This window comes from Chaetodon trifascialis, chromosome 4 (assembly GCF_039877785.1).
Source record: "Chaetodon trifascialis isolate fChaTrf1 chromosome 4, fChaTrf1.hap1, whole genome shotgun sequence".
In the NCBI taxonomy this organism is placed as follows: Eukaryota; Metazoa; Chordata; class Actinopteri; order Chaetodontiformes; family Chaetodontidae; genus Chaetodon; species Chaetodon trifascialis.
Window position 1 is genome coordinate 26,295,655 of NC_092059.1, and position 21,080 is coordinate 26,316,734.

Below are 21,080 nucleotides of genomic sequence, written 5' to 3' on the forward strand. Positions count from 1 at the left end.
TAACATTTTCCCAGATGGCCGGTGTGTAAGCGCTTAGCTTGCCAACTAGCCCTGTGACTCGTGTCGCAAAGCTTCTATGAACTTAGAATTTGTGAAGGTGCTCAGAATTCCACTGTATCCCTTTCTGATGCGATTGGCCCTTCAGACAGTGCTGTCCACCACCATCATCAAAGCACCAATTGAGGGATGCTGTTCATCCATCCAGTGGAGCTCAAACACTTTGAGAGACAATGGCAAGAAGTACTGAAGCTGTTCCAGATGATCAGGGTGGCCTGACAACTCGACCATGACACTTCTTTCCCTCACATTTGACTCCCATCTGTAGCGAAGCTTTTTACATTGTGAAGTCACACTGCTGGGCTTCCTGACAGTGGTCACCTTCGCTCCTATCGCTATCAGTCTAATTACATTGCAAAATATGATTCTTTGGCTTTGCCACTGAGAAAAACCTAATTAAAACTCAAAAATGGGACATAGGTTTTAAGTGGCATCCAAATGTAAGAAAAAATTCATTCATATGGGCACGCAATTTACTGTGATTTTCTCCGTGTATTTTAGTAACAGCAGCCAGGTCTACCTGTCTTTGGTACTGCAGTTGAAGACCAAAAGCAGCCCTGCCACTGAGCACTATCACTACTTTAATTAATGGAGATTTATGTCAGATCAGACTAGACCAAAGGCAGTTTTATATGAAAAGAGAAAAGAAAGGAGAACAGTGATTAAAAAAGTTGAACAAAAGGTTTTTGGGGGTTTCAATTAGCTCTGGTTGTTTGATCTGAGTCCCTTCCATGACTGCCAGTCATGAATATTGCAGTGCTCCATGCTGGCTGTGAAGAATCCATTAAATATCACTGGTCCTCTGCCGCAGGGGGCTGCTAAAACACCTAGAGACCAGACACATACACACACAAAAGCATTTCCACTCATACACCAACACAGACACACTGCCATTTCACACCACCCAATATATACTCACAGGAATCTTTGAAAAGACCCAAAAAACACACGCATCACCACCTACACATGTGTAGCTTACACATGCAGAGACACACACACACACACACACACACACACACACACACACACACACACACACACACAAAACATGTGCCCACGCTATCTCAGCTACATCCACCCACATTATACTGTATCAACAAACATTCACTGCCTTTCTAGGCTCTCTCTCTTTTTTGGTCTTTGATAGTGCAGCTGGAGAGCGACAGGAAAGGGGGGGACAGAGTGGGAATGAGATGCAGCAAAGGGTTGGAATCAAACCCTGGACGCTGCAGTGAGGACACAGCCTGAGATGCTGCACGCACTCCACTCTAGGTGAGCTGTTAGGACTCTAGTTTCATACAAGGACAACATATACAACAGCCGATATTACACCAATTATGCACGCAATAAATGTGCGGCACCAGAAAATGCCATAAGTGCCTATACCTTAGGCTTGCAGCCAACACGTCAAAAAGCCCCGGAGGGCACACCAAACACACCCCGCTCACACAGACGCCAGACTCCGAAGGTTAGGAAAAGGAACCAGAGCGGTGTTAACACGCCTAGATATAAAGGTGAGCGGCACCACCTCGCAGTAGCGCCGGCAGGATCCCCCCCCCAAGATGTGCGGCCCGCCAGATTCGCGAACAAGCCACAAGCACACGGAGGCCGCGGCCCCGCTCCGAGTAGTACTGTAACTGTCACCCGGTTCAGCACTCTGGACAGCTGCCAGAGCATGAACTGGATGTAGGAATTTGATGCATTTGAACCCGCGCGACATGTAGGTCAGAAAATTTTGTTTTTGATTAGCCGACCTGTTAATTTAAATTTAAAATTAAAATTACACACAGTGCAGTGTTTACTGTGCAGTGTGCAGTGTGCAGTGCAGTGCGCACTGCATAGCTAGCTACCTCATCTTCCCGTCCTGCCTGACTGCTGCTAGCGCCTTCATTCTCGCTGCTCTGTGTGCTTGTAATAGTAGCAGGCTTAGTTCTTTTTCTTTCAAATGCCTGGAAAAGGCTCAACTGTCTTTTCGACATTTCTATGACATTACCACGAACCGTAATCACCACATAGGCAGTAGGCTACATAGTGTAGAAGAAGAATATAGCTAGCGCCAGAATTCAAAATCACGTAGTGACAGAAGACGTAAATAACAATCATTGGCCTTTATGTTAGGCTTCAATTAATTGGCTTAAAAAATAAGTGGACTCAGCATGTTTAGCCTATTACAAACCAGCATCTTTATTATCCCCTCCCCAAAAACAATTAAAAAAATCCCCTTTAAAATATATGTGTTTTTTTTCCAGACCTTCAAAAAAAATTGTACGCATAGTGCCTACATGATTCCGGCTGGTGGCGCCACTGCCACCTCGCAATCAGTGCCCTGATGGCTGATTGAGCTCAGCCAGTTAATTGAACTGGGGGGGACTCAATCTGCCAGACATGCAGATGTTTTCAGCTAACGTTAGCTAGCATCTTTCCTTTAGCTGCTGAGTGAACAACGTTTGATATCTTTCTGTTGAACCATGTTACCAGTAATGTGTCAGTTTAGTTGACAGTCTGTACTTACCACACCAAATATGTGCTTTCTGTGTTATTACACATTCAGGCGCTTCAGAAGAAGCAACTGTTGATCTCTCATGGACTGTGGAACTTTAGACCACAACACATCTCCACAGAGGACCTCACTGTCACAAAGGGACAGTCCACACTACAACCAGATGGTCATGTTAATTCAAGGTAACAAGTCTCAGTATTGTGGTCTGTTAAGTTCAGTAGAGTTCCCTCCAGTTGTCTCTTTTCTGCAGTTCCAGGCTTGCTCTTTCTCTTGCTTTCAATTGCACAGGATCATAACTCAAGGTGCATTAAGCGTGATAAGTAAGTTGTATACACATTGGTGAGAACCTGTTTGACTTGATTCATTGTTCTCATGGATTGTATTTTACATTTTTTTTTTCATTTGAAGTGCATTGGCTGTTTTGAATCTAATGAAAGTAGTGTCATACAGGCAGCTCTTGTCATAGTTAAAAAAAAACAACAACAACAAACACTCAAATTAGGTTACATGGACAAGGACACGCAGCGTGAGAACCTTTTCAGCATGAGGAATGGTGTTTTTATGGATCGTGTTTTATGCATTTTACAAACATCAAACTAATTTTTCAGTTACTGAATATGTTTGATACTGCAGTGACTTTAAAAAAAGTCTAATTTTCTTGACAGTTGTCATGACGGACTGACATAATATCATCAACTGCAACATGCGTGTTGCCTTCCGTGACCACTTGAAAAGACATGTTAGTCTACTATTTTATGTTATATATCTTCATTGTTTAGAGAATCTTTTTGTATAACAGATGGTCACGTGCACTGTACAATCACATGCTGAACCGAGGTTCTAAATTTGAAAAGCATGGCTTTATACGCTGATATTGATGTTTCTACTTTGATAACCTACATTTTGACATCAAGACATTTTGTGGGTCAAGTCAAGTTAAAAAAAAAAGTCAAGTTCATGCATAAGCCATTCATTCATTGTTAGTGCAAAGGCAGGTTAGGTTTAGGGTTAAGGAAGAACATTGGGTGGACTCATTCAAGGACGGACTTTGTTTGATTCAGTGTTTGTATCGACATATTCTGTAGTGCAGCTTTAAACAAATTCCACTGTTAAACTGTCCAGCAGCCTGTATGTTTGTGTTTCTGTGTTGAGGAGCATGGAAGGCATTACTAAAAGTAAACTTTGAAATTTTTTTTTGTGCTGAAATACTTGTGGAATCAGTGGCTAATTCTGCTTTTTCTCACACACTTCTGTCCTTTTATCTTGGTTGAAATTATAGTGTTCAGATTTTCCAATCTACATGCCAGCTTTTACCCTGCAACCGCTGCCATTAACCAACCCACACGCAATCCTAACACACACCAGGAATTATTTATCATGCCTCACTATCTGTTACCACACACACATCAAAAAGTATTTATTTCACTGTCCTATTCCTCCTCCTCTTCTTTGCTCCATCTGGTGCCTCTCTGTATTTTTAACCAGCGGAGATAAAAGCCCTCTCCCACCTGTTTTCTGGTTGAAAAGGAGCTGCTTGGTTGAAAGCATTGAGAGTATCTGCACGTTTCACAAAGTCAGATTTATAACTTAAAGACGTTTATAATGCCACCTGGAATTAAATTTTATACCAATTTAATAACCACAATAAAGAGCCCCAAATCTGTCACAAGCAGCCTCTTTTTGATTACACACAGCTGATGGAAACAGTAAAACTAAATATAAGCATAAGGAAAATGACACTTGGAGATGAAGTGTAGGGACATGAAGTCCAATTGTGTATTATAAAACAGCTGCAATTAAAACAAAGCTGTTCTTTAGCATCCTCATTTCTGAACACAAGGCCAAAAATGACATGCAGCACTGCTCTGGTCGCATGCACACAGTCTGGAGTTCCAAAGAAAGGAGAGAGGTAGATGTAAAACCTATAGCTAGCAGCTTACTGTGCAGAGCCACACTGCTAGCTAGATGACACCTGAAGGTCAGCAACCAAACTAAACTCAAAGTTGAGACTGAAAGTTCATTCCTGGCATTGGAAACAGGATCATTGTACCATTTGTATAAACAGTTTTTGATGTCTACAGCAATAAAAACAGTTACTGCTTCCTACAAAGCAACATGTTTCATTAGGACAGGACAGAGGTTTTCCTGGTTAATTCTAGGGATATAAGAAAATATCAAATCTCACAATATTGCAATAGAAATATGGCTTGATATCGTTGTGGAACTGTGACGCGGTATACCATGATGTTACATGGTTATTTATTACCTCTCCTTGTTGAAAATTGTAAAGCGGAGGGTGCAATCATAGCAGTCAAGAACACAGACTCCCATCATCCTTTGTGCGCAAGCAAGCACTGGTAAAATAAACCAAATGAGAAAATTATGGATGCATGTGCCGATAACGAAAAAGAGATTGAAGATGCTCCATCAACCTTTGGAGCTGATTTGTGTCAACATTTCGGTTTTGCTGTTTCAAGAACTGACAAAGGTGAAAATGAAACCAAGAAACGCAAAACTACTTGTAAATCCTGCTGGACAATGGTCAACTACACTACAGGAAACACATCAAACATGAGGCCATTTTCTGTGGTCAACAACGATGGATTTCAGAGGTTAGTAAACAGGCTGAAGTTAAAGTATACAGTTCCATCAAGGCCACACTTCAGTCACACAGTGATAGCAGCTCTGCACCAAGAGACAAAAGCTAAAGTAACACGGAGCCTCAAAGAAGCCGACAGCATCTCAGTAACCACAGATGGATGAACTTCACGAGCTGCTCAGAGCTTTATTACAGTCACAGCTCATGTTATGAGCAGCGAATGGGAGATGAAAAGTTTTGACCTGCAAACGTGAACTCTTTTCCAATCACACACTGGACTCAGCATTGCTCAGGTTTCACTAAAATGTCCATTCTCAGTGGACCACGATGGACTTCCTAACCAGTTGTGATGTCACAAAGTCATACATGTATGTCTTAAACTAAGATTGGAGGAAGGAACTTCCCACCTTCAGCAGATAAATGTGAAATCAGTGTTCTATCAAGCAAGAACATCCATCCATCAGTTGCATTCAGCCTGATATAGATTGAAAACGATTTGCATATCATTGCATGTTGTTCTTATATACGTTTTATACAGTGTACCAGCTTTTTTGGAATCCAGGTTGAATATTCATACATGAGCTGAGATTGGACTAGCATGTAGTGCTGCTAAATGGTTGGATTGGTGTGCTGGAAGGTGCTGTTGTGGTCTTACCCACCTTGTTTGCTAAAATTAGTGTTTCTCATTGAATGTAAGGAATTGAGGTAAGCAATGTTCAAGAATGATAAACACTCTGATCTTTATACTAGTAATCTAGATAATCAGAGCACAGCTCCAACAAAAACACTGAGTAAAGTTAAATCTTATTGCTAATTAATGGCATAAGTCTGCTTTGTCATTTGTGTTTTTGGCTGGATGATAAGGCCTTTTAGCCTCCATGAAATGATGCTCACTTGTCACACCATTCTTCATCTCATTACTGATGTGTGAAGTTTCCAAGAAGGTGGATCTTTCATGACAATAAAGTGCCTTTGAATCAAATTGATAGAGGAGAGAAAGTGAGGAGCAGAAATAGGGGTACAATGAGGGACAAGTGATGAAGAAACAGACAGAGGCTACAGGCAGGTATAATAATCAGTCATCTCTCTCAGGTCATAATCTGTCCATTAGTCTCAGACAGGGAAGCATAACCACTCCATCTAGACCTTAATGGGACGGTGCTTACATGCTTAGACAGAGCCAGTGAACCCAAGCCACTGAGCAATTGCTTTAGTGGTACAATGAATGAGACTTAAAGTTGGAGCTACCGTACATGTGATCTCTTTCAATCTCTGATTTGATAGATGCTGGTGTATAGATTTATCTTATCTGAAGCATGAAGAGTTCATTGTGAACCTTGTGCATTTTCTTATTGTAAATCCACAACTTATGCAGAACAGAGCAACTTAAATACTGGATTGACTATCTATTCCGAAACCTCACTCTCTGACAACTCCTGTACTTGAGGATTTTCCATGGTGCACAACAAAAGTAACATTTTGTTTATTCTGAGTTTGCATGTGAAGACAGCATGCGGGCCAAGTGCGTCAAAGCCTCTGTTGTGCATCCTCTTTCAAAGGTCATCTTAATATTCAAGGACAGAGCCTTCGCACGCTCTGAGACTGTGACTGAATAAGCTGATTTAGGTTGAGAAAGCCTGAGAGGTCATGCAGCATGCTAACTGCTGAGTATTTGGCTCTGTAAATTTACACGGGGTTCAGTTCAGACCTTGACTAAAGTGCTGCATTCCTCTTACTGTGAAATTTGCACACTTTAGGTGATAAATATCACAATATGCAACTGTGAGGACCACTTTGTTAAAGGTAGCATTAGCAATCTATGTCTAATTGAGGACAAAAGTAATTTGATATGCCTTGCCTCCTTAAGCTGGTGGGTCCCTACAAATATACTGTACATCAAATTTCACTGCAGGCCTTCTGCATCTGAAATATCAATATAGCTTATAAGATATTAGTCCAAACACACTTTGATATTGATATTTTAGAAGACATTTACATTTGTGCAGTAAGTTATAGCAAAGTCATTTTGTTACCATTATTACAGACTATATCCTATATTTTCTTGGTTGCTATCAGTTATTTGGTATATTTATATGCTTTATTGTAAATACTGCAAGAACATCAGCAGTCTGACTGCAGACACAGAGAATAATCCTGCTGCCACAACAGAATGTTTCTACATTATCTGGAGGAAATGCAGCTTCCATACAGCGCTACTCTGGTCCCACTCACACCTTTTGGCAAAACTAAACCACTGACCAGATTTGTCAAATGTAAAGAAAACATAATCCTTGCCTTATAATGGTGTGTATACATGAAACACTGACATGGTTTACGTACATTTACATAATCATTTCAGAATATCGATGGCTGACTTTACTCGAACAAGACTAAAGCGGTTTCAGACAACATTATATAAGAGTGTTTTCATAAAGTGATCAGCATATCATGGAACACAAGTCTGTTGCTCCGCTGGGCGGCAAACTGCTCAAGACACAGTCATTCTTGGCATCAAGATTGCAGTTGACTGATGAACTGGCATCACCACACACACTGTGGCACACAGTGATTCACCAAGACACCAAAGAGGCACAGGAAAGGAAATAACCTCAGTATGGCCAACACCAACACGGAGCCCAGAGAATCCATGTCAACAAAATAAAAGAAACGCCAGATTTACACAATAAAATTGACCAGGCAGTGTAAAAAATGTACTGATAACATGCAGCCTCACGCTGAGCTGTTTTATCCTGTTTTCTGTGCCATCATCTTACTCAGGTCAGTTGCATTGAGCAGCTCCCTGAATCAGTTAGCCGAACTGGAGGCACATGGTCATGTTCATCCTTCAAATTTACCATGTTTTTTATCCCTCAGCCATAACAGAATAATCCATCCACAAGCACTTTAACAGGAACTGTCACATTATTTTAACAGAGATAAAAGTGATATTTCCACTGTTTCACTAATGTGCACGTGTTACCAGCTTTGAGAAATGTTGAGCAGCCAATGTGAACTGACACAGCTGAGACTTTTGAGCCGCAAACCTAGAAACTACAGATGCAGAAACATACCTGCTGCCTGAACTGCCTGAAACTGAACTGTGTTGTGTTTCATCTCTACCTACAGCAGCATGTTTTAAGTTATAGTAGCACTGTTGCCTCACAGCAACAATGTGCTGCTTTAAAGCACCTTTCTGAGTTTTCATATTCTCCCTCTTTCTGGGTGGGTTTCCGACCAAAGTTAGGTCAGTTGAATTGGTAACTCTAAATTGGCCGTAAGTGTTTGCTATGTATGTCAGCCTAGTTGGCACGCTATCTAGGGTGCACCCACAGACTGTATAAAACATGGACGTAGTCTCTGTGATGTCACCCATAGGATTCTGAAGAGCCATTCTCAAGGTCAGTGACAGTGGCATCGGTCATTATGATCCTGACAGTTCCTGGCGCCATAACCCCCAACTAATCCAAAAATTGGCAAAGAGGTGGAGCATGGTGGTAGCCCGGCTAGCTCAGTCGGTAGAGCATGAGACTCTTAACCTCAGGGTCGTGGGTTCGAGCCCCACGTTGGGCGCTAATCTTCCTGAAATTTCTCCACTGTGGGACTAATAAAGGTATATCTTATCTTATGGATGGAAGCTGAGGTGGGTCAAATGAGGTCAGGTAGCTAAGGGACCCAACACTCAACATGCCTGACATTGGCACTGCTGTCCTTCACAAGACCACCAGTAAAACCCTCGTTACGTGTTGCAATGACTTATGACAATGAAAAATGAAAAGATATTGCAGAAACATTCTCTTTTTCTTGCAGGTCTTTAAAAGATCGCATGGATGGGGATGGAAGATCACATAAACACTAATTTTGTTTTCCTTCTCTCTTTCCTTCCCCCTTAAAATAAGACATTGTGGTGCATCAGAGTCAACATTCCTGATATAAAACAAAACCTAATACTGCCTTTATACTGACCTGCTACACTTACATGCTAGGACAATTCCAATGATAGATGAACCCAACACACATTTTATTTACCTGCCATACTGATCTGCAGAGAGAAAAAAACTCATACTTTAGCTGTCCCACTTTCTGTGGAATAAAGTCTGGGTTAGATTTATTACAGTAGCTTCCTGCTGTCTAACCCAGAGGAAACTTAAACTAATGGTTCCTGGAATTACGTATTTAATAACTGACTACATTTCTACCTAAACTGACCTTTGCACTGTCCTTTATACTGAACCTGAAATGCTGTTTAGCATAAGAAAAAGACTATTTGTCCTTAATCAAGATATATAATGTCATCAAAATGTCATAGAAAGCATTAAATTTTATTTAGCTTTTTTTTTCTTATTTGTAGACACTGTCACAACACTAATTTCATGTTTTAAAACAAATTATGAGGAAACTGTTTGCCCTCCTTGAAAATAATTATGAATGTTGTGATGAAAAAGAGATCACAAACTCAATGAGAATACCTGATTAAAGAAATCATAACACTGCATATTAACATCACCACCGTCACTACCACTCTGTCATCATCAGTATTACCTTTGAGTTTGTTCTGAACATCCAGGGCAATGTCCAGAGGGTAGAACGGCAGCACAGGGTCATTGACCAGCCGGAGAATGGCTTCTGCTGTCATCTGCAGAAACACAGCCAAAAGAGATGTGGATGAAGTTGTGTTTTTATTTGAAAAACTGCATTCATGTGGCATGTGATTCCAGAGTCAGCACAGAACAAATACCCAGGAGGTGAACAGCTATAGGATTTAGTGCTTAATGAGTTTCATACATGGACAGCGACTCGTGTCTAAAGACAGTTGTGGATGATTTTACTGTAAGACCAAAAAAACTGTGTGCATATGAATGAACTTGTCACCATGATAGCACCTCTGTAATTTCTATATCCAGCCTTAAAAACAAAATTGTAAAAGTTGAACATAAAAGTTCATTCTTGACCTAAGGAATAGTTGACATCTTGACTCAAGGTCTACTTCCTGGCCTTTTCCTGAGCTGTCAGTAATGACAACTGGACCAACTCAGATGACGATGAAGCAATGTGGTTGAAAGATCCAGGAAAAGTCGGGCAAGTAGACCGGAGATGTAAGGAGGTATAATTAAGATTTACAAGAAATGGCCTGAAGTGTCCTTAACTTTGACGGTGATCCCAAAGTGCTGATTGCAGTGACTGTCAAATGTTACATTACACTCATGTCTAGCCACTATATCTTCCTCAATCACTAAATCAGCCAATAGCAGGCCTCAAAAGGTGACATGTTACTGCTGCATTAAAGCTCCTCAGACATTTCCAGACTATAGAAAGTGTGCTGTTGCTGCCTCTGCTAGTCATCTCTGCAGCTCTCTTGAATAATAGATGGCGAGACCAAGGTCTTAACATTAACACATAATTTTGTTCACAACTTTTCTTCATTTTGAGAATACAGCGCAAAATTGCATCATTCTTAGAATTTACCCCGAGCAGCTTTATACTGCAGACTTTCACTTTGTCAGCCTGAAGAAACCACTGTGGAGCAGCCAGCAGCCTTTACTTAAACCCTCTTCAGCAGACCAATCTATTTTGTATTTGTTTTGTGTGCTTTTTAGATTTTCGTATGCTTTTGTGTCCGCTTTGCTTTATTGATTTCATTGCTGCCTGAATCTGCTCTGATTGTACCTTTTTCTTCTTTTTTTCATGTCTTGAATGTAGATTTTGGCACACCAGTTTTTTTTTTTTTTTTTTAAATATTCTTTCAATAGCTTAGCACATCAGCACTTTCCTCTCTTTCCTCACTCTTTACAACACCTTGTCATTTTGTGCTATTATGTTCTCATTCACGATAATTCACCACGCCTCTTAACAGGGTGGTTGTTTTTCTTCTTCTCTGGTCTGGTGTGTTGTGTTGATAACATCCAGGCACAATTTGAATCACCACTCAGTGGCTCTTCTCCTTCAAGGATGTAACCCACATTTCAAGGCAATATGAACTGACAGCAGTTTTCACAATAAATGTCCATTTACATGTCATTTATGTGCCTTTGGGTTTTGATTGGTACTTAGGCAGATGGATCCAATCAGTCGATTCATGTTGTGTCTCGTCCTCGCCATCACAGTCATCAGCTCTGATTATGCACCGCACACCTTTGCGGTCCAGATTGTAAATTGAAAATCTGAGACTCCGTGCAACCTTTTGCTTTTCATACTGATTTGACAACAGCTGTGATGCGAGGGGGAAAAATAACTGGGACAACTTTGGCTGCAGTGTGAGCAAACATTTATGCAGATCCCTGCTTGCGCTGGCACGTCATAATGAGAGGCATCGTCCAAATCACAGAGTGTCTCTCTGGCTGTGCTCTCACAGTGAAGTGTCTGTCATCTTAATGCAAACAGTGCCACCGATTTGGCCACTCTTAGCAGGTAGACGACTTGGCACGGTTTCGACTTGGATTTTTATTGGAGTGTAACATCACTGCAGCTCACTGTTCTGTCCGACTACAAGACTACAGCTGGGATTACTGGTCTATCAATACTCTGATTCCACACCTCCACTGTGTCATTCTCACAGGAAATTCACAGCTCGCTGTATTGCAAGAAAACTTCTCACTGCCACACTATGAATGGAATTACCTTTATCGGCCAAGGACATCACATGTATTATTTAACCTGAGCTACATTTATTTACACATGACAAAGATCCAGCATCCTACAAGATGCAGAGTGTCTTCTTTTGCACTTCTATTCTCTGTTGGAAAAGTAATAAAAAGCACATAGACCATAACCTTGTGCTTTCATTCAGATCGCACTGGTTTTTCTTTCTGCTTTCATGTTTTCACCAATTTATCTATTTGTTTGTTTGCCTATTCATTTATTTGTTTTACATTGTTTCCTTTACTGTGCAGGCAATATAGAGAGTCAGAGACAGAGAGGGGTATGATAGGCAACATACATCCCCGTCTGGAATCAAACCCAGGTGCTGCAGGCATGTGGCACAGGCCTTAACCATCAGGACACCACGGCAACCAGGTTCATTATTAAGAAATCAATAGATATGTATATATCACCTTGTTTTTCTGTTGAATTCTGTACCTATCTATCCAAACTGTAATAAACAAAAAGAAAAATTATGAGTTTTATTTTAGTTTCTAACTAGTTTCTCTTATCTGCTACTCAATATCATTATCCAAATCATTGAGCTGTAAGAGAGTAAAAGGGGGCCAGTATTATGGGATGTATATTCCATGTAATACTGACCTATGAGACTTCACATAGTTATGGATTTGAGGAAAATTGGAAAATAAATGTAGAAGAAGAGTTTAGGAAAAAAAGTGTTGTTGTTGTTGTTGTTGTTGTTGTTAAACTTGTGTCTAAGTTGAGATTGTTGCATCAAGTTCCATCAGAGCTTATGTTACTCGTGTGGAGTTCTGTACAGTTGTCAAACAGAGCGGCCATGGATCATTGTCATTATCTGCAGTTAACACTGTGAAAGAGTTTGGTGTTCCAGGGTGACATGAGTGCTGATGTCACATGACTGCTTGTTGAGTGACTACTAATGCTAGCCAGTCCTCTTAGTTTCTATAAAGTGGAATGAAAAAATTATTTTTGGTGGGAATTCCAAGTGGAATACAAAGTTGACAGGCTGATCTTGAATTTTAAGGTACAGTTGGGTTGAACTTCTAACAGTTAATAAACAATGCCATGTAGGCTTGTTGAAAGGGAACACCTTCTGTTTATCAAAGTTCACAGGCTGTACAGTATGATGTTCTCCAGCCAGCAGTGCATGATGGAAGATCAAGAGAGTGTATATTTTATGCACACACACACAAACACGTGTGTGTACACTTTTTTTTTTTTTTTTTTACACATTATCTCCGTTGCCAAAGAACAGTGGGGAAAGTAAAGGTCAGTATGCAGTTCAGTTATCTGTGTGTGTGTGTGTGTGTGTGTGTGTGTGTGTGCCCCTCTGTGTGCCTGTGTGTCTTCCACCTGACTTGGCTCATCCCTGGCCAATGAACCTCAAGTCTGTCTCCAGTTGAGTAGACTCTTGGATGATAACCTCAGTACCCAGTTCATCCACTCATGGGCAAGCAGACACACACACACACACACACACACACACACACACACACACACACACACACACACACACACACACACACACACACACACACACACACACACACTCCAGGCCCTCACAGGTTGAATGTGCTGGAGGTCAGCCTGACTGAAACTGGACAGAGTGAAAGGCACACTGCCAGCAACCTCACTTCAGCGTCAGGTGAGAAAGCAGCGCCAGCCCTCACTCAAGCCTCTCACATTCACAGATGCTGCATGTAGCTTGTAAACAACAATACATCGTTTTCAGGCAAATTTGTAATCTCTTGATATAAAAAATGAAACCATGGTGGAGATGACAGAGGGCCTCTTCCAGCAGCCTTCAGGTCTGTTACGTGATCAATTTTTATTTATTTTTTTTTCTGCTTTCATGAGTAGAACAACGGTACTGAAAATGATTTTTCTAAATGCTCTTGACTTCTCCCACCTGGTGCGATAGGCAGGCCCTCTCAAAGCTTTAACAGTCTGTTAATTGTCAATGAAGGAAAGGTGGCATCCTGTTATTTTGTCATAAATGAATCTCCTTTTGGTATGTCCCCCAAACCATTTTGATGCTTATCAGGATCAAATGTGCCAAAATTTCTTGGCAAATTGTAGACATGGTCACCCAATTTTCAAAGCTTTCTCTGAGTGATCTTGCAAAAATTTGATTGCATTTCCCACTGGATGTCAATACAGAATAATCCATTTAAGTGGCATTAAGTTTCAAATTACAAAAACCTGAATTTCAGAGGTTATAGAGAGTGCAGGTTGAGTGCTCTCTAGACCTGGTAACCATGTTGTTGTTTAATGTTAAGTATACTTAATTATCCAATGATCCGACAAGCACTTTGAAGCATACTGACCCTTTCACTGTGAGCTTGATTTAAGAGTTGTACACTCTGGATTACACCCTCAAGTCTCAACATACGCTGTATGTGATTGGGGGGGTGAAATGACCTTTCACTCTGAGCAGATGCAACAAGGTTGTTTTGAGCAACAAAAACAGTATTTGTATTCTTAGAAGAATCCCCTGTAATGACATGAGGTCAAAAATATGATGTACAGTTTAAAAATTCCTTTAAAAGAATTCCTTTTTCAATAAACACAGAAAAGGTAGTTCTAAACCAGCAGATTAGGGAGCTGGAAAATATCATATCTATTCATATAGAAAACAGAGCAGGCCATTGTGTTGTTTTATTCGTTACACACTGACATCAAAACTGGACTAGGTTATCGTTCATTCATTTCCTCATATGCTAGCTGTCGTTTTCTCTTGCAGCTTTCTAGGAAAAATGTTGTCGTTGGGTAAAGGAGGAACTTGGATTGAGAAATCAGGGAAAAAGAGTACTACAGACAAAAAAGGTTGAGAACCACTGATCTAATTTACTGGTTTGTATTGAGTTTCCCATGAGTTGCTGATAAATCTTTACTGAAATTGGTTTAGAACACTCAATTTGGGCACTTGATCACAATTCAAAATACAGTTGTATGAATTTAAACTATGGTTGTCCACAGTTTTTCTGAATGGACCAGTCAGGCTTAAGAGACTGAAAGACACAAAAACTGGAAATCAGATACACTATGCTTTCACACCTCTGCGCCTTCACTATGTGATAGCTGCCATCGAAATGAACCTACCTAAGCAGCAGCCCTTATATAACACAGCTTTGCTAGTATTTGGGAAATGGCCGTGTACAGTGTACAGATCTGTTCAGCATCTCTCTGTGCTGTTGTCACTGCCACCGAAATCAATCTGGCAGGGGGAAAGATTAGAGCATTGATTTGAGGCTGGTGAGTAATACTACTGCAGAAAGCATACATCAAAAGCCTGTAATGTGGTGGGACAGAAAAGGCCGTTGATTTCTTATTTATGGCCTTATTTCTGGATCGTCTCTTTCCAAGGCAGAGGACAGAGAGAAAAAGGCTGTGAGAGGGGGGAGCGAGTGACTGCGAGAGATAATGATGGAGGAAGAAAGGCAGAAAAGAGGCTGTGACATAACACAAAGTAAAAGACAATCCAAACTAAAGAAATATGACAGTTGGAGTGGAGTGGAAGATAGAACAAACCAGCATGAACATCTCTTCTCATGTTTCCTCTTTTCTTGTCCTCCTCTCCTGTCATGACCTTCCCTCTCCTCATGCCCTCTCCTGACCTGACATTTTAGACCAGGGGTTCTCAGACTTGTCACTCAATTGTCCACATCTGAATAAGTTGGCAATAACAAATTAACGTCACATCTATTGTGTTGGGACCAGCATGAAACTGAGGCTGACAAGGCTCAGACAGTTAGTCCATATTTATTTCTGACATATTCTGACAGCTACAGTTACACTAGTTATTGTGTTCTAAAGAAAAGGAAACACATTCTGTGTGTGGAGCTCATAGAAAACTCTCTGCTGTAACGTTAAAGTCTGAACTCAGCAGCAACGACAATGTAATGTCACCATGACAACGACGTCAAGAACAGGGAAATAAGCCACATTAAAACCACATTCATCTGGGACAAGGTCTCTGTGAATGATCTCCAGCTACACTGAATATTCATTGTCATTAACCATTTATTGATCAATAGAAAATTGATTTTAAAATAACAAACATGAAGCTTCATAATGTATTGTAGCCTATTCCTAACATGAAGTATGGCAGGGGTCCTCATCTACATCTACATTTGTCCAAGGGCCAGCTAGAATTTCTCTGAGCACACACTCAGGGGCTGGACTTTCAAATGGAAAAATATGTGTATATTTGGGTCTAATTAGCCTATTATTGTTTAATATTTTCACTTTGTTGCAAAATGAATGTTATGGTTATCCTGTATCAGTGTGAACAGACATGGAAAATCCATAATAACTAGATACTGAACTACAAAATGCTCTCAGACTTCCATCAAGGAGGAGTCAGTGCTCAGTAGAAAACCCACAGTTCAACTACCAATGAAAGTCCTGATCTCAACTAAAAACTCATGTTCAGGATCCCAGAAAGCAAACAATAATAGTCAGTTTGGGAGTATTTTACCAATACAACAGTTGGCCAACAAAACTGATGCTCTTGCATCAAATATGCAAGCTTTGTGATTCTCTGTGAGTATTTGTTTCTGAAGAGCAGGTGAGCTCTGAATTGGAGACTCTTTGGCTTATTATCAGGGGTTGGCAAGGTGATCAACAATCGCTCTCAGGATGGACTGGGCCCCTTCCACTGGTGAGTGATGTCAGATGCACACATTTTCGGAATTCATAAATTTTCTGTGGGCTGGATGGAAAGCCTTGGCAGACTGGAGGTAGCCGGCAGGCGCTCGGTCCGGATGCAGACCCAGGGCCAGACTTTGAGAAGCCCTGTTTTAGTTTGCAATGAAATCAGTTCCATCTGTCAAAGTTACAGTTCGTGGATGAAACACCATTCAGCTGTTGTCACTATCTCTGTGAGTTCACCCGGCACAGAGGAAAGATGGATGAGGAATTACTTATATATATATTCACGTGGCCAAGTACCAAATGTCAGAGCTTATTGACTGCTTACGGACTGTCAAGCCCCAGGGTGACCCCCCCCACAGCCCTCCTGTACACATCGGCTTGGTCAATATTATGCACCTGCATCAAAAGCCTACTTGTATAGGCAGAAATGCAGTATTGATGTATTTGTGTTATTTTAGTGTGTCAACAGTTCTATATATTAAAAAATGATTTCGTAGATAAAGTTTAGGACTTAGTCCAAGCTCAAGTCAGAAGACAATCATTCCATGCAGGTCACAGCAGGTATTCACCTCTTAATAGTGATCTATGGATTCACTGGGTTATCTACCTCTCTGGCAGCCACTGAACAAGCTCCCTGAAGGACATTTGAATTTCTCTCATTATTATCACATGTCCTTGCTGTCACTAATGTATGTGTCTGTACAACCACCACCAGTGTTTCCCTAAAGATGGAATCTTGAATCGTCTGCAGTTCAGAGGGTCTTAGACCTTTAAAAAAATAATCAATGGGATAAATGGTAGAGATCTTTCAGTGTTACAGTGTGGGTATGGAGTCAGGTCAGCCTCAGCATGAATGAATGTGCACAGTAGGATTCACAAATGCATTATCCTCTATATGAACGACTCAAGTCACATAAATCCTTTTCAAAGTACACAAAAATACTTATTACTGTATATAAATTGAAGGCAAATTCACATATAAAAAAACAAGGTTCATAAATGTAAATCTGATGCACAAAGAAAAATTCCTTGTTTAAAATAAATGTAGTGGAAATCTGCAATCATATGTGTTTAAAAGAATTTGCAATGTCCACCGAAAACATATGATGTTACAATTATATACAAACTGTTGAACTTGCATTTACAAACTGCTTTTCATGAGTAAGCTTCACTGAATATTTGTGTCTTTTTCAACACTCCTCTGATATGACTCGATTCATAAATGTATTTTTTTTTTAAAGAGGGAGTTATCTGCAACCAATAAGAGGCTATTATTACTATTTTTTATTACCATTACTTATTACTCCATACAGTCCATATACGGTGGCTGAGCCATAAATCTTTAGATTGCATTTGATATGCAGAGGATCCAATGTTAGTGTTATCTCTACAAAGAGTGTTTGGAAAATAAAAATAGTTAGATAATAAACAGTAGATAGATAATAGATCATTTATTTGAGTTAGAAAATAAAATAAAGAAGTGCTTGTGAGGATGGAGCAGGCCTTGGCTAACCAAACCCATGTCCCCATGTTTCAACCCTTCCTTCTGTGGGACATTGAAGAGGATTTAACTGAACTGAACTGCTGAGGTAAGTTAAGGTAAAGTAGTTCTTAGCACAAAAAAGACAGATACAGGATGAAAGTGAGGACAGGATTAAGTCTGAAATCCTTATTTCTCCACGAGTGTTCATCTATGAATCAATGTCAGCTTTAATATACTCGAAGAAACACAGGACACACGTCTGAATGTCACTTTAACATTTGTTGGACTGAAGCATGTTGTTACATCAATTTTTAATACATTGGCATTCTGAAAAAAATCACCCAATCAGTTGACCTTTGCCAAAATGATCTTTGGGTTTTCATATGTGCTGCTGGTTCCACTGTTCACTTCAGGCTCTGTCTCCATCACAGCGCAGTTTAGCTTTCTCCTCATGCTGCATTTGTTTTTTTCTGGTTTCTGGTTTTCTAGTAGCTTTTAGCATTTTTTCTATTACATTTAACAAAGCAAAATTAAAAAAACATTTGAAATGTCTGAATGGAGGCAAACAGTCATTTCCTCCACTGAACTAAAATCAATCAATCAATCAATCAATCAATCAATCAATCAATCAATCAATCAATCAATCAATCAATCAATCAATCAATCAGTTAACTTTGGGGGACTCATCTCATCGCTTCAGAGCAAATGAAATGTAGATCTTTTGTTTGAATATCATAATCCCATTTATGCTGACAACAAATTTGTTATTACAGTTGAACAAGCCCAGAAGTTAAAGGTAAATTAGGTTTAAGTTTGTTTAAGTCGGCTGTTTTTGTTGCACAAGCTACAAGGACAGAGACCCATGTGAAGTGAAACACAGCCACCTCAACACAGTTAAAGCTAGAAACCTGCACAAAAAGAACAAAAACCATCATAAACCACCATGTACTGAACAGACACTACGCAAACACTAATGTTTGCATTTTGGAACATAAAACAACAAACTTAACAAACAACTCAGCCCAGCTCGGCATGATAGGAAATGTGGGCTGTTGCTCTAACTCCAGCTTGTGTGTGTGTGCGTGGCTGGACCTGTCCAGAGAGCAGTACACTTCTCTGCCTGGAAAATAAAGATAATATACATATATTCAGTGTATTTTTACTGGGCATCAACACTGCCTTTACACACGTATTGTTGGAAAATTCAACTTGAAGCTTAAATAAACGCTTTAGGTCATGGTTACACCCGTGAGACATGGCTGAAACACTAGCCTGCACTGAGCTGCTGCAGACAGAGCTGCATAGATTACAATGAGAGCGAATCTGTTCTGTGACACGTGCAAGTGAAAAACCGGTCTGAAAAAGCCTGTCAGCTAAATTCCTGTCAAATAAAGGTAAGCTAACATTGCCATAAAGACCAGGTTATGCCAGGGCTTTAGTAGCAATAGTGTTATTATTACAAACCTTAGTATAACCTGAACATATAGCCAAATATAATGCTAGTTGTACTTCTGTGGGTTATCTTAGTGTAAGTAATGCAAATGTAGTGTAATCAGTAACACATATCTTACACTCTACACAGACAGTAACGCTGCAACGTAAGTTATTACTTTTAAATGAAAGTAACTAGTGAGATGTAATATATTATATACTGAGAGTAACTTGGCCAACACTAGTGTTGTTTGTACTCCATACCATGTAATCGGTCTGCAACAAAATTGCAGTCTGAAAACATTTTTGTATTTACTGTTGCACAATTGTAATGTCTTAGTGCATATTGTTTAGGAAATACAGCACAAGTTCATAAGTCCCTGAAGGAGTTCTTGCAGTGGTAAAGGATTATCTATTTTCTCCACTTTTCCTTTCCTGTTGCTTACAGTGAGGAGCCTTTTCAGCCAAATCCACATTCATCTTGTATATTCAAGACAGACAGAACCAGAGAAAGGAGGAGCAGTTATATTTGATATTGAGATGGTGTTCGATGTGTGAGAAAGAAAATGAGCAAAATAAAGACTGTGTAAAGCAGGGAGACTATAACTTATTTTCAAGCGTAAACACCTCGGCAAATGTAATCTTCAGTCATTTTGAATTTTGATAACGCCCACACAAATGGAGAAACTGGTGACTGACAGACTCACTGTAGAGCCAACATGTTGAGTGGTTGGTACTTCAAACAGCAGAGGGCTCTCCTGTGACATGCTAGCTACCTTAGCTTTCCTCCCTCTCTCCCTCATATGAACACAGAGAAGCTATAGTGCATTCTCAGTGACGCACAACTGGCACAGCCTCTCAGCCAACTCCTGTCCTATTCAGATTGGTAGCATCATTTGCAGTGCCGGTCTCATAAATGCATGCATGTAGACATCTAGCGTGGCAGCATTACAGTCAGAGCAGTGCAGCACTTAAACACACACATCAACACACATCCCCACAGGCACATGTGCACAGATGAAAAAGGCAACAAAATGAAATGATGATGGTCAGATGGGTGGATGGAGGGAGCCGAGCAGGTGACAGAGATCATTTCCTCTTCCTCTCTCTTAGTGAAGTGGTAATTCTGTCCAACTCTGCGATCTTGTTCGCCTGCCTGCCTGTTTCCCCTGAGGCCCGTGGAAAGATGGAGAGATTCTCCTCTGATTCAGGACGCCCAGTTCTCTGGGCCAAAATAGGCCTCATGAATAAACCATAAACTATGTAGTTAAGTTATGTAACAACAGAACATGAATAGATGCAGCATGGTAAAGTACAATAGGAGCAGGAGGGGTGGCGTTCAGTTTCTCTTTTCAAGTTGAGCTCGATCGCACAAACAAACATTGCAGTAGGCATGTGTAGCTTCTAAAGCGAAAAAGTGGTACTAGATCCAAAATATTTTCACATGGGTAAATGTCTGCACTGTAAAGGTTTCTGAGGGCTTATATTTCCTGTTTTAAACAGAGTAATTGATACAGTAGGTCACTCTGGGAAATCATCTGGTGCAAAGCAAAAGTTTTGCCATTTCCAATTTGTGTGAATGTGTGTAACACCTGTGTAATTAGCATGAGCTGCTACCACAGCTGAACCTGCATGAAAACTGCAATATAAATGCAAAAAAACACTGTATGAGTGAATGTTTAGCACCCGAGCGGGACATAAAATGTGATAAGGCTGACAGCTGATGGCCTTGTTTG

At 40.3% G+C, this 21,080-nt stretch overlaps 1 protein-coding gene and 1 non-coding gene across 3 annotated transcripts in view; one reads left to right on the forward strand and one right to left on the reverse strand.

Annotated features, from left to right (window-relative positions):
* LOC139330296 (inactive N-acetylated-alpha-linked acidic dipeptidase-like protein 2) overlaps nt 1–21,080 on the reverse strand; it is a 520,996-nt gene that overhangs the window by 20,051 nt on the left and 479,865 nt on the right. For both annotated transcript variants that reach the window (XM_070961134.1, XM_070961135.1), the window contains exon 16: nt 9,696–9,789. In XM_070961134.1, the coding sequence (XP_070817235.1) occupies nt 9,696–9,789 (94 nt within the window). The remainder of the gene's footprint in view (nt 1–9,695; nt 9,790–21,080) is intronic.
* On the forward strand, nt 8,654–8,726 carry trnak-cuu (transfer RNA lysine (anticodon CUU)). Its single transcript has one exon. It is a non-coding gene; the product is annotated as a tRNA-Lys (tRNA).